The sequence below is a fragment of the Chroicocephalus ridibundus genome, chromosome 11 (genome assembly GCF_963924245.1).
Source record: "Chroicocephalus ridibundus chromosome 11, bChrRid1.1, whole genome shotgun sequence".
In the NCBI taxonomy this organism is placed as follows: domain Eukaryota; kingdom Metazoa; phylum Chordata; class Aves; order Charadriiformes; family Laridae; genus Chroicocephalus; species Chroicocephalus ridibundus.
Genome location: NC_086294.1, coordinates 15,947,742 through 15,962,139, shown reverse-complemented (window position 1 = coordinate 15,962,139; position 14,398 = coordinate 15,947,742). Strand labels below are relative to the sequence as shown.

The 14,398-nt window shown below is 40.5% G+C and overlaps 1 protein-coding gene across 4 annotated transcripts in view; it reads left to right on the top strand.

Moving 5' to 3' along the window:
- TRPC7 (transient receptor potential cation channel subfamily C member 7) overlaps positions 1-11,836 on the top strand; it is an 81,758-nt gene extending 69,922 nt beyond the window's left edge. Inside the window, exons 9-13 of one of the 4 annotated variants that reach the window (XM_063349488.1) lie at positions 1,750-1,971; positions 4,862-4,942; positions 8,129-8,182; positions 9,500-9,575; positions 10,290-11,836. In XM_063349488.1, the coding sequence (XP_063205558.1) occupies positions 1,750-1,971; positions 4,862-4,942; positions 8,129-8,182; positions 9,500-9,575; positions 10,290-10,432 (576 nt within the window). In that variant the 3' untranslated portion in view covers positions 10,433-11,836. The remainder of the gene's footprint in view (positions 1-1,749; positions 1,972-4,861; positions 4,943-8,128; positions 8,183-9,499; positions 9,576-10,289) is intronic. The other 3 variants (XM_063349486.1, XM_063349485.1, XM_063349487.1) reach the window with 3 other exon arrangements.
- Positions 11,837-14,398: the final 2,562 nt, after the last annotated feature.

The window sequence follows — 14,398 nt, the reverse complement described above, 5'->3', positions numbered from 1 at the left end:
TCTTGATTGTGTGGAAATATTCAAAACTTTGTTAAAGATTACTTGTAACTATCAGTAAGCAAAACAGGTGTGAGCTATTTGGCACAGATCCTCATACTTGAGGACTGGCAAAAACTAATAAATCTCATTAATTTCAGTCCTCAGTAGCAGGGAGATTAAAGACAGAGTCACAGAATCATAAAATTGTTTAGGTTGGAAAAGACCTTTAAGATCGAGTCCAACCATTAACCCAGCACTGCCAAGTCCACCACTAAACCATGTCCCTAAGTGTCACATCTACACGCCTTTTCAATACCTCCAGGGATGGTGACTCAGTCCTACTGACTGCAGAGAAAGTCCCTTTTGCCAATGCATTTATCTGATGACAGCAATGTCAATAAGGACAGAGGATGGTCATTACTCAGGAATTAAATTCCATTACGGTCAGTGGGGACATGCTTTACTGTTAGCTGGAGTGAGAAGACCATATCCTCATGCTTTCCATCGAACATCTCTCTTCAGCTACTTCTGTTTTTCTTCTGTTTATGCCTCAAGTATTAGTGCTTCCTGCCAACTGTGCAGGAAGTCTTTCTAACTCTATGGAAAGAAAAAATCCTTTGGCCAGGCAGAAACCAGAACTACTTCCATCAGTAGATTCTTAACTGCTTAACAGAAAAGCGTTAGAACTGTTCACAAGTGATTTCTGCTGTACTTCAGCTTAAGTCTTCTGTGAGGTGCAACCCCAAACAATGAGAAGACCAAATGGCAGAAGTGAACGCTTGCTCCGTTGGTGAAGACATATCGCTGTAACTGTGACAGAATTGATCTTGGTTGTGTTGTGCCATTTTTTCACGGAGTTTCAGAGATACAGGGTAATCAGAGGTTATTGATTTCAGCAGAACACAGATGTACGTGCGTACGGGGTGCTGGCAGAGACATGCTTCTATTGATGCTGTTGGCTTCCATGTAAACCACAATGAAAACAGCCATAGAGCAGCTGTATCTCGTCCTTTCTTTCACCTGATAAATGGTCCTGATACATGACCCTGACCATTCTCCTACACAAATGCCAAACAGATCCATAAAACATGTGCTACCCTTGACCTTGTACTTGGAAGTTATCCTGGCCCACCTTGATAGTTCATAAAGGGGATTCACAGGCACTGAGTGATGGATTTTTTTCTCCACCTTCACGACTGGCAGGAGGTGAATAGGAAGAGAATGAAGATGCATTGGTCTACGGATACACGATGGTGAATACAAACAGGATCTATAAGGAAATCAGCTAATGATAGAAGAAATAAGGGATCTAACCTCTTCTATGAGGGATTCCTGGCCCGTGCAGTGATAACAGTTAGCTGGCAGCTAGACAGTGTCACAGTTAATCAGATACAGTCTTTGTTGTTGTTGTGCACTAACAGTTTCTTCTGCTTTCCGTGAATCTGTATATGCTCTGACGCATTCATTTATCAGCATAGCACAAGCATCAGATTATTACTGAAAGGCAACCCCTTTGATATCCAAGGAAATAGTCTAGTATTTGAAGGACTTATACTCTGTTTATCCAACACTTTGTTCAAATTTTCCTTGTTTTGAGTTCACCACAGAGGAGCCTACAAAGACACATTGTGTGCAAGGGTATTGGCTTGTCAAAGAGAAATCTGATTCTCGTTAAATCCTACCTGTTTGTTTGTCCTTGTCATAGCTAACTTCCTTGCTATTTACTAATTATGTATTTGGGTGTTGTTTTTTTTCTCTTCCCTTCCCAAGGAGGATGCAGATGTGGAGTGGAAGTTCGCACGTGCCAAGCTCTGGCTATCCTACTTTGATGAAGGAAGGACTTTACCTGCTCCTTTTAATCTAGTGCCAAGCCCTAAATCATTTTATTATCTCATACTGAGAATAAAAATGTGCCTCATAAAACTCTGCAAATCTAAGGCCAAAAACTGTGAAAATGATCTTGAGATGGGGATGCTGAACTCCAAACAACGGGTATGTTGTATCTTTACTTTTCTCTTTCTTTGTAGAAAGGGTTCATGCCAGGGACCTTCGGGAGGGCGTTGCATGGTACGCAGGTAGATCAGGGACAGCACAGCCTCTTATTCAGCCTCATCGCCGTGAGATATTTGTATTACGTTGCATCTGGAGGGTCCTCCCAGACTTGTGGCCTTATTGTACTAGGCACTGTCTGGACACCAGGAAAAGAGCAACTTTCATAAAAGCTGGCACTTTTATAAGGGGGTTTCCAAAGACCAAATAAGCAAGGTCAAAGACGAAGGGCAGAAGCAGAGGAACTATTAGGTTCCCAGCTTGTCTGACTCCTCATCTACCCAGCAGGCCTTTATGCCTCTTCAAAACACCCACCTTCCTTTAAGTGATTTCCAAATTAATTTTACTGTCATTACAACATTTACTGCCTTTCCAGGTTTGGGAACAAGTTTCCAAGCAGAGATTAGTAACACCTGCTAAATAACTAAAGCTGTAATTAACAGCCTCTCTGCTTACATCTGCCTAGTGATGTGCAGCCACTAATGGGTAGATCCTGCCTCAGCCACTGCCCCTTTGGTCATTTGAAATAGAAATTTGCTTTGGAAATTCTGGCTCCACAGCAGCACGCTTTCCTCAGCACTAGTGAGTGTCCACATGGCAAAGCCAGAGAGATGCAGGAGTCTGCTTAGCATCCAGACCCTTCCCAACAGCATCACCTTTGTGCCTCCATGAGGAAATGTCAGAGAAATTACAGAAAATTATGTTGCCCGTGGAAATTATTACCTGCAACACTGTGCAGAGCATCACTGGGAGGAAACGTTATATATATATATTTATAACAAACACAGTCGCACTCACGGGGCAAGTCCCCTTGCTTTACATTGGAGAAGAAAACATCCAAAACATTCACAGGAACTCAGCTACAGCTGCTCGGCTGTTGTCATTCAATTCAGTGGATTCAAAGATGTGAAGAGGCAGCTTTGCTTAAAAGTATCCTGGCCTTTATTTAATTTTCTTAGCTCAAACTGGGTTTGAAACAAGAGAACAACACCGGGAATCCCTTCCTGGGGGAAAAGCAAAGCCCTCCAAAACGGGTTGTCTCCTATTTCTTCCAGTCAGTTCATGCAGGAGGTCAGTGTGGCTCCTTGACAGGCTGGCCAGCCTTTCTAGGACATGTTGCTATTCCCTCAGCCCGCTCTCAGACCCATCCATCCTGGCTTTAAACCCCTGGCTGTGCGTGGCACTGCACAGGAGGGGGAAGAAGTGGGTGACATTGGGACTCTCCAACTGGGATATAGGCAGCCTACCCTCAGTTTTAACCTTGCAAAAGGTGTAATAAGAGAGACCGAGAAGAAGGAAAGGAAGGTTGCAGGAGGCTTTGCAGAGTTTGCCTCTGTAACATGCAATCTGCTTTTGGGCTTTGTCTGGATCTGTTGCCTGTCCTTGAAGGAGCGAAGAGCTAAGCAATACAACTCATGGTGAGCCACCCGGCTCCAGGCGAAGCCCATGGCCTTGGAGGAGATCATGCTCCCATAAATTTAAGGTGTCAGGTCTGGTGTTCATTCAGTCTCTGCCAGAGCCTAAATTGAAGGGAAAAGTATATCCATGGGGTCTACCCCATGTTATCAGATAATTTAACTACCCAACATGGTGAGCACTGCCAAGACAGACAAGCATTTGGGGGAATTTTATTCTATAAATTCATTTAACACTACTATTTATTACTGAAAGACCCACTAGAACAGTGGAGTCTTGAAATGAAGGAAATTGTTGTCTTTTATCTCAAATAATGATTTAAGAAGATAATAATTTTAAAGAGTTATTTGAATCTAACCACACAGAGCTCGCTTTGTTTGAAATTTAATTTCTGCTTCAAAGCATAAAACAAAGTAATAAAATTTTCTCTAAGCTCTTCCTTCCCCAAACAACATAAATGATAGTGTCTGGCTTGCCCTTTTTCATGGAACGCATGCAAAATTCATAGTTTCCATAGCTTTAACATAAACAATTAAGAGTACCAGTCATTTCTTGCTTGCCTGTTGATTGTGTTCACAGATCATCTTCAAAACAGTCTCTGTAAGACCATGGCACAACTGACGAGGAAGAAATAAAAAATAAATTATATAATTACTTCAGACTTTTAGTCTAATCATTATCAGCATCCTGATTTTAAAAAAAATAACAATAAAAAAAAAAAAGTCACCTGTTTCTCAGCATCTTTAGTCCAGTTATAGAGGAAAAACCCTACACTTGCATATAGGTGCAGAAGTCTATGATATTTATTGGCTCCTCTGGGTCTACGATATGAATTAATTCCTTTGAATATGTGATTTTTTTGTTGTTACCGTTTGGACCAAAAAGTTCAGAGGTGAATAACAGAGTCAAAGAAACCTCTTACAAATATTGTGTGTAGTCTCCAGAAAAGTCTCCTTGGAAGCTTCTCAAGTACAAAGCTAGTAGCTGTAATGTCCTCTGATAAAAAAATACTACTAGTATATAAAAGTACATATTTTTATTGAACCACAAAATGTAGCAAATGGTACTGCTGTTTTAAAAGGACCAGAGAAAATCAATTCTGTTTCAGAATTTGTTTTCATACCACATTGACTTATTCTCTCTAAACGTAAGTATTTTTCTTCCTTTCTTATGTTCTAAATTGATAATCAACAATCACCAATAATTCAGAATCCATTTTTTTTCCAGTAATTTGTGTTTTTCAACCCTTTTCTGTGTTTCAAAAGTTTACTTCTTAGGCCTAAATGTGATGGCTTTTCTTCTACTCATACATTGAACCATTTCCTACTGGTTTTATAAAGCTCTGCTTAGTTTGAGGCTGTCTGGGTATGGGAAGCTGTCATTGATTTAATTATATCATGATGTTTTATAATTTCAGAAAGTTCGTTTTCACTCTAGCACTCGAAATACAGAAAATTTTTCTGGGAAGAACGCTTATAACAAGCCCACAAGATATCAGGTAATCACAGTATGAAAAGAAGAGCCAGGGAAGAGATCTGTCAGTGAACCTGCAAGGGTCACGTTTGCCTCCTCCAGTCGATGCCATCCTGTGACGTGCCAGGCTCTGGCTTAGCACGGGCATGGGACTGGGCTGGGGCACTTCACCTTCACGGTACACTGAGAGTACACTGAGACAAACGCAGCCTATCACCCAAGGAAATACACATGGTGTTAGCGTTTGTCATGATAATTAATTCCACTCAAAGGTATTTCATTTGCTCCAAGAAATATCGTTCCAGCTTTAACCCTCCAGTCTTGCATTGACAGCATTTCATTTGTCATGACACAGCGACATCTCTCCAGCCTTTGCATTAACATTTGCATGTGCTTTCTCTGGCAATCACCTGTCCTACCGAACTAAACCTGCAATGTGGTACAGTTCAAAAATACCTGTGGCTGTAGCAACGGCAGGGGGTACCCCAGCCATTGCAGGAACTAACACAACCGTCTGTCGAGGCTGGAGTGTCCGCGCCAGCAGATGTATTATTTCTTGTGCAAATACGTGTAGTAGGGCAACACAATAAGCAAAATGTGCCCCACAGGATTTTTTCCTTATTTTTCAACATAAAGTGAAAAGGAATCTGACAGCAAGTGATGTGTCTGCAGGAACCGACATTAAAGAGAGTTGAGGAAAGTAAAAGTTAAGTTGGATGAAATGTGCAATGGCAATTCTAGAAGTGGTTTGTCTTGTGTTGGTAAAGCATCCAGCACAATGAGATCCTGAGCTGTACAGAAGACCGGTAATAAATTTCTACTGGTTTCAAAAGTTGTTCAGGCTATTTTGCCAGGATAGGAGGAGTATCTAAACATCTAAGTTAGAAATGGGGTTAATTCACACCGGCATCTGGAGTCAGTAGGCTTGATACCACCAAGGGCAAAGAGAGGAGATGATCATGTCCACTCAAAATGGCATTTCAGCATTTCTGACATTTTCTCGTCTGTTCAAACCCACAGGTAACAGAAAGATGTGACAGCATCTGCTGGACTTGTTCTCTCCCTGTAGCTATTATTTCTAAATGAGGCCGCCTAATGTTTGTGGTAAATTAGGCCCTTATTGCCAGTGCTGAAAAAGCCAAAGGCAGCTGTTAAAAATAGACAGAAAAAGATAACTACGTGTTATTTTGCTTTAATAATGCTCCTACTAGGTTTGCCTTCAAACAATCTTAGAAAGTTTCAGTTGCTGCAGGAAGAATTTGCCCAAATAATATAAGAAGAGTTTAATAGACTTGATTATCTAAACATAAAGAAGAACAATCAGTTTGATAATCTGGCCAGCAAGCTTTCTTCTACACCTGGGAAAACCTTTGAAGCAGTGGCTTCTTGCTGAACTGATTTCTTTAGTAGTATTTATCAAGTGACACATCTGCAGTCAGTGTACTTGGGAGTGTATGTACATAAAGACAGCACTCTTGAGGGATAATAAAAACATGCAGAACCTAAACATGCAATCATTTGAAAAGTAGAAAGAAGTCAACACACAGCTGACATGATCCAGGAATAAACTAGTCTAGGCAAAATGATGCCTTTATCAAGCCCTTTTGAGCTGAGACTTTAAGATGGAGCAATGCTAAAAGGCTATGTTAATCTCACAAGTTTTTCCCACTTTCAGCACTGCAGTCCGTCATGCTGTCAACAACGTCTTCACCTACAAAACTCAGAAAAGGATTTGTCAGGAAAAAAAATAGAAGGAATAGTTTGTACTTTTAAAGGCTCAGAACTATATTTCTTTGCTGTTTGGAGAGATAAAATAGCAAAGAGGTGAGAAATGGGCAAATTCCTTTGCTTGCATCACCCTTGAGCTCTTCTATTGCCTAACTGATAACATGTGCATTTGAGATCACTAGGTTTGAGATCCGATTGCCCCAATGAGTAGCTGACCCCTCTGACCACTGCTGACTTGCATCTGATTTTGACCAGGGATATGAAGTTGCAAAGTATTTTCTCCCATTAGTGCCGCCCTGGGACCACCCACACTCATGCCACATGACACCTGCACCGTCCACAAACACAGCATCAAGAAGAAACTTGTGAATTAAATAGCAGTATTAAGAGCTGTAACAACGTGAGCTTCAACGGCACACATGAGTGAAGTCCAGAATAAAACACTATAAATTGTGAAGGTGGAAGACATCACGGCCTCCCAATTAAGACAAGGAACTGAGGTCCAGCAGGACTTACCAGACCCAAAAAGTCAATGGCTGAACCAGAAAGTGAGCCCCAAATCTCATGAGTCCTATTTCAGTGCCTTGGCCACAAACCTCTCCTTTTCTTCTCATATCCCTCTGTGCTAGAAGGTATAGAAGGTGTTCAGATAGATGATGGCAAATGCAAAGCTTGAAAGTTGTGCCAATAAATATGTAAAAAACATTGAATTCAGTGCAGAGGTATAATTTACAAATGCCTGATCTGTTCCTAGAACCTATTCTCGTAAGACCATTTTATAACCGATGCTCAGTAGTTGAGTGTTGCATAGTATAAATGATCTCTAAGACCTGAAGAATTTCAATTAACTTTTACAGAATGGGGGAACAGTACTTCATAGAAATCAGACTTATTTGAATTGTTTCAAGTTTAGCATTCATTACTAAGAGGCTGTCTGTAAGTTTTGTTCAGCATTTCCCTGAAGTAACCAGGATTATTTTGCCAAGAGGCTATTTCGCTCATCGTAGCTAAAAGGTGCAGTACTGGGGAGAAGGGGAGAAGCAAGGCTTAGAAGCCACAGTGCAACATTGAGGCAAAAAATTAAGTATTTTGCTAAAGCTATTGGCAGAAATATCTACTAAGTGGCTAAGTAGACTCTTGTTAAAAAGTGGTCACTTTTTTAATATTTAGTTTCTATACACCAATCTGACTACAACATGTGTTTGATAGACTAGGCAGCCTTAAGCTTGTGACTTCTATCACACATGGTGCTCAATATAGCTAATAGTTGAGTAGTGTCCATCAAAAATACAAGCTGCATGGGAACTGGAGTAGATAGATGTTATGTTATAATATTTTTCCAGGTAATAATAGCATTCACTGTGTTCTGATTCCTTCTTTTCATCTAAATTTCCTCTGTCGTCTGTTCTGAAAAAAATCATTTCTTTTTGGATCCAGGATTTCCCTACTTTCCCCAAACATTACTTCATTTATGTTTTCTCAGGTGTCAACCCTACCTCCCTCTGGATTCTACTACCTTGGCCATCTTCAACACACCGTACGTGCGCTGTGCCTCATCTCTATTGCCCTAATGACTCACCCGGTTAGCCAGATGCCTCCTTGATACAAGGACAGTCTTAGACATCCCATATTCCATGACTGCATGACCTATATACAAATGACTGGAGCCTTCTTTGATGTTCATATGCTTTTGCCCTGCTATAATCCATATTTGGCTACTAAGAAAAAAGAGCAGGTGTACTGACCTCTTAATTCATAGTTCACACTCTGTGCGGCATTTTGCAGCGATGTTCAAAGCAGAGACATGTGATTGCTCTGTGAATAAGTGAGCCCGTGCCGGGAGAGGCTTTTCCCTGAACAGTGGCCATCTGGTCAATGGAAGACATTCGTGTATCTTTTCTTGGATGCTCACTGAGCTCTCCTCTGTTTGTAGAGGAGGCACCTAAATCACTGTCTCTGATAGAGCAATCCTTTTTGTGTTTATCATAGTAGAGGCTTTTTTCCCCATTGATGAGTGTCTTTTCTGTAGCGAAGAACTGGCAATGACGCAGGCCTTCAGCTGTAACCCAGTGCATAGTCCAAAACACTGAATATTATTTTCCTTCTGGATAAATGTAACTTATGCATTTTTGGAACAATATCACATTGCAAGTTCATATCCATAACCATCTTCTACTGTTTCCATATACGCTGTTCCTTGCTAACCATCATCTCCCATTTATAGTCTACATGGCTCTATTTTTTCCCCTGTTCATATCCTCTAAAATCTGCAATTTCCGTAAGAAACTTCTTTCACTTAAGCCAAGTTCTTCACTTCCATTCAAACTCTTTTCTCTGTCTTCACTAATTTATTTTCTCTCCTAAAAACCTACTTGCAAGGCAAATGGAGTCATTTCGTTAACCTCTGGTCAGTTGTTTAGTTCATCATCATGAGTGAGTTTGCTAACATCATTAGTTAACCATTTATTTCTTCCTATAAGGTATTTTTTATTGATACATTAAACAACAACATGCTAAAGGAAAGCTCTGGATCACATCTCTTAGCTTACTTATGGATCATCTGTGTTTTCTTTCTGTCTGTGGGACATACTCTATGTTCATGCGCATCTCACAAAATGCCCCAAAGTGGCTCATATGTGGGCTCATTATGCAATGGCTGTCAATCAACTATTGTAGTACAAAGTTCATAATATAAAGTACAAAATAAATGGGAAATCAATACAAAAAAATCTGTTTGCATCCTCTGAAGCCAGGTTTTATCCATAGCGAAATCAAGTGTTTGGATTGCTCAAAATGAGTCTAGAATTAAGGCAATGTGGATAAGCTCATGTTAAGTGTTCTGTTCTCTTTTCAGAAAATAATGAAGCGACTGATTAAGCGATATGTGCTGAAGGCTCAGGTTGACCGAGAAAATGATGAGGTCAATGAAGGCAAGTGGATTTTTATAATAGACACAGATTAAAGCAAGTAATGTTATCGCTATTGATATGGCCAGTAAGAGGGTTGACCTTAAGTAACATCCTCTGTAGAGAGAGAGCATGCTCGTGCTCACACTAAGGTGAGCAGTGGTGACTCTGAGCCACTTTTATGCTCTTGAAACTCTGGGTCCCTAATTTTCCTTAGTAGAACACATGTATCATAGGATCTGTCTTTATATAATCCTGCTCTGCCCTGTAGTTTTACCTCTCCTTGCTTTACAACATCCACATATTGCCAACACCTAAGCGTGTCTTGGGGTCTAAGTAAAGCAAGGACTTATTTTGACCTGGGTAAGGATTTATATGGCCACGGTGTGATGTAGGATTTATACGCAGACGGAAAAGAACCCCCTTCTAACACCGCTGAACTGCTACCCTCCTGCAAGTGCCCCGTGTAGGTGGAGATCATTATGTGGAGAGAGAACAGACTTGAGAAAAAAGATGAACTTTCCATATGTACTTGCTATTGCTGTGAGTACCACTACTGCAAGCACAGGTTATTTCTTGCAAGTCAAATATTAAGAGCATAAATGCAAGAACATCATATGGAGCTCCACACACATTCGTGTCCAAGGACACCGAAATTAATGTTTTCTCAGGACTTAAAACCATAGAGATTAATTATTTGGTTCAATATTGCTAACAAGAACATTTTCCTCCTTTTAGGAGAACTTAAAGAGATTAAGCAAGATATTTCTAGTCTCCGCTATGAACTCTTAGAGGAAAAGTCACAAGCTACTGGCGAGCTGGCAAGACTAATACAGCAGCTGAGCGACAAATTTGGGAAGAACTTAAATAAGGACATTTGATGGTGGACACAGAGAAAGGCAACTGGTTTTCTAAACATTATTCAGTCTCAACCAGCATCTTAGGAGGGCAAAAACCATGCAAAAGATGGGTACCGCACACTCAACTTTTGCTAACTAGCAAGTATTGGTAGGAGCACTTTGCATTACTCCTGTGCTTGGTCAGTTACCAGTTAAATCTTTTAAGATACAAAAGTGACTTACTGGTAAAAATATATGCTATGTGACATCAGAAATAGATGCACCATATGGAAGGCACCTCTAGTTAAAGGCAAAAAAGCCAGCTCTTCACCCATCTGACTCTAGTGAAGACAAAGCAACTGTGCTCATCTATACCAACTGAGACTGTATTGATCAGAACCGGGGGAAGTCTGAAGAAAAAAATGTGCCAAGCATAATGCTTGAAAAATTTTAAAAATTCCTATCCTTGGTTGTGTACTGTCCTTTTATGTTTACACGGGCGTCCGTGAAAATAACTTTGAACAGCACTGTGGTTAATGAGTTAATAAGCAAATGAGAAATCATCTGCTGAAATGACCAAGGCAAAGTACAGCAGGTGGAGGTCATCTCCCTTTTAGACTGGATGACAGTGTTGGAAAAAATGGACCAAGCTTGTGGGGCAAAACATCCTTTCACCCCTCTGCCAGAACCTGATAAAGGGATTCCCAGCCAAAAACTCTTCTCCGCCTTTTCCAGCTGTATTAGTTGGTCCACTAATGGATATCGTCTCTTTGTACACACCTGGCCCCTCTTTTATCCTTAGATGATCCCAGCTTCAACAACGGTGTACTGAAATAATTGTAATGGTGTGAAACTCACTTCCCAGGAATACCCAGACATAACATACATTGTGCTAATGTGTTCAGTTCAAGGAACAGCATTAATCCAGCGACAGTGGTGCAACTGAGCTCAGCTTTCAGATTCCAGAGGTCAAACAGCAAGCCATAGGGTGAGATTAATCACGAAGAACATAGCCCAGTAGTTTCAAACCTTTCAATCAATACGAAAAAGCTTCATTTCCACTGAGACCATTCTGATCAAAAAAAAAAAGGAAATAAAGGAAAAATCATTGTAGAAATTACAGTCTTATGTGTTTGGCTCTTACAAGGAAGGGATTAAAACTGTTTTAAAGGCTGCAGTAATACAAGTATTTGGATTGCACTTTTACGACTGGAAAGTGATGAGTTGGCGCAACACAACTGCAAGCTTGGATTGCTCGGGTTTTTACGTTTAGCGACATGATTTTAACTACTTAAAGCACACCTTACTACTTGGGAACCACTGAACTGTACTGTTTGTTTACAGAAGACACCTAGAAGATGAACATTACATTTAGGTATCAGCTGAGAAAAACAAGCAGAACCAGAAGGTTACCTGTGATCAGTTCTTAAGTGCCAGATGAGAACACAGATAGCCTAATAGAATAATAGTTATATTTGTAAAAAAAAAAAAAAAAGGAAAACAAAAAAAAAGGTGTACTGTACGTAGATCTGTTTAGAGAAAAAGCAAAATACTGTATTTTTACCTTTAATAAGATTATCTTGTATACTGTAATATTTTTACCTAAAAGTGGGGAAAAAAAATAAAATTACCTCATAATATTTTGTTGTACACGGAGTGAAATATTTGCCTGATCTTTTGACTATCCAATACATGGACATGGTTTTGCTTTTCTGCGATGTGTGAACCATGAAGTCATTACAGGAAGCAATTTTGCCATAGGAATTCTGAAGCCCGAAAAAGCCAAAAAGCAAAACTTAAACTACAATACATTTAAATGGAATAACACTGAGAAATTAAAGGTTCTGTGACCAACTGTAGCCTGCAAAAATGACTCCTTATTTGTGGTGCTTAATTTGCAACTACTGTATCCTTATGAACGTGTTTGTGAAATGACGTTGGAAGAACAGAAATTCAGCTCAGCTGGCTTCAGAGAAGCATAGCGCTGGTGCTGAGCGTGCAAGCAGAAGTTAAAAGAGTAATGCTGAAGTTTACAGGCTTTAGCTGGTAAAACAACTGAAATAGCATTTGCCCCTGGATTTCCCCATCTCGGTAAGTGGTACTTTACAGCGCGGGGTGGCATTTCCCGGAGCTGCTGTTCGCAAATGTAGGAAATCTGTTGCTTTTGCGTAATAGCTCTTGCCGATGTAGTGTCATGATGAAACACTTAAATGTCAGCGTTCAGCAAAGGGTATCAAATGCCAGTGTAAAACAGACACTGCAAGTAATAATCTTTGCAAGAATAACCAATCGTTTCGGGTTGTCTTCCACTACTCAAACCAGAAAATGTTGCTGATTTCAAATATTCAGTTTTTCCCATAAGAAGAAGGAATATCTTTCATGGTAATACCGCCTTCCCCACTCTCCCTGCCCCGTTCCTTTCTAGGCACTGTGTAAAAATTCTTTCAGTTTCGGAAAATCAGCCCTGTTGCCACAGCACTGTCTTGAAAATTGATATCATTACAGCTCTACTCCTGATAAAAGCTTGCTTTACCCTTCCCATTCAGTGCTTTAGCATCCCCTAAGAACTGAAGCAGAATTTTTCTAGGTAGAACATATAGTAACCGCCATAATTTCCATTTCCTATGGTACTGCATTTTAAGTTGCGTGAGAAAGTTAAAAGTGGAAACTCTATGGTACACTTTCATTTTTGCCTATTTAGATGCAACTCAACAAAAGGCTTGTCCTAAAGTCCAGCAGCATCAACAGGAATGTTCTCCTACTGCTGAATACTGCAGTCAATGCGTGTTCTGGTCAGCACAAATACCACCATACTGTGAATAGCTTTGCTGAACTACGTGGGCCCAGGGGGAGGTGTAGCCGTGCCCCATCAGCTACTGCCGGCTGCATTTATGGCATCTGCGTAAGCGAAAGAGCACAATCCTGCCACTAGAACAGCTAGCTACCATGCTGCTCGGCATGCAGGAATTTGCTACCAAAGAGCATAATAAATTCTAGGACTTCAAAAGGAGACTAAAAGATATATAAAAATATACTGTTAAAAAAAAAACCTGTGTCCTCCCCTTTTGCATTTACATTTCAGGAACCAACAAGGCACTGAGGCTTCATATATAAATATTCATGATAAGCAAAAATCCCGCCTCATCAGAGTTCTTTTCTCATCTAGTCCCAGGAACACGCACAAGGAAGCTGCACACTATGTATTAATGTGCTACCAGCAGAAACGATGTTAAATTCATGGCTTATTCTCCAAGTTCTGTTTATAAGAAATTAAAATTAAGAAGACTTACCAAAAGATTCCTGAGATAACTTAGAGAGTTTGAAGAAGAAAAATCAAAGTAGGTGGGTCCCAGATCAGATTAGACCTGAGATGTCCAGGTCCCCTGTCTTATGTCCCATCACTGGTGGGACTCCATAGCAGGCCAGTGTCACATCAATCCACTTGCTGGGTTAGACTTGATCCAGTACGTAACAGCTCTTATTTTTTGGCTTTGAAATAGAGGATTTAATATTCCTTAGGCAAAATCATATTGCAAAAGAACGCAACTTTGCCCAAACTCTTTGTAGATACAGGATTGTGACTTTTTATGGGAAATACGTTAGAGAAAGATTAAACTAACCTGAAGTCATCCAAGCAAGGGTGAACATTCTCCAAGACATCATCCTAATTCTGCAAACCCCGCCGGCCAATCAAACTAGAAGTAAATAGACACCCCGAGGAAAATCAGAACAAAGCCATTAACTCGCCAATATTGATTTGTTGACCAAACCAGTCAGCTGCTGCTAACAGAAAGGGAGCAAACAACAGAAATCATTACCATGCCTTTCAGTAGCTGAACTGCAAGGTTTTAAGCCAGGAACCCCTGCTGACCAGAGGTGCAAATCCTGAAACAAAGGAGCTGCCTGAGGGCATCTGGCATCGTGCCCCTGCTTTCAGCAGCATGGGATGGGCTTTGCAGCCCACAGGGTGGAGGTGATGTTTCATACACAGCTTTGCCCTCACAGCTG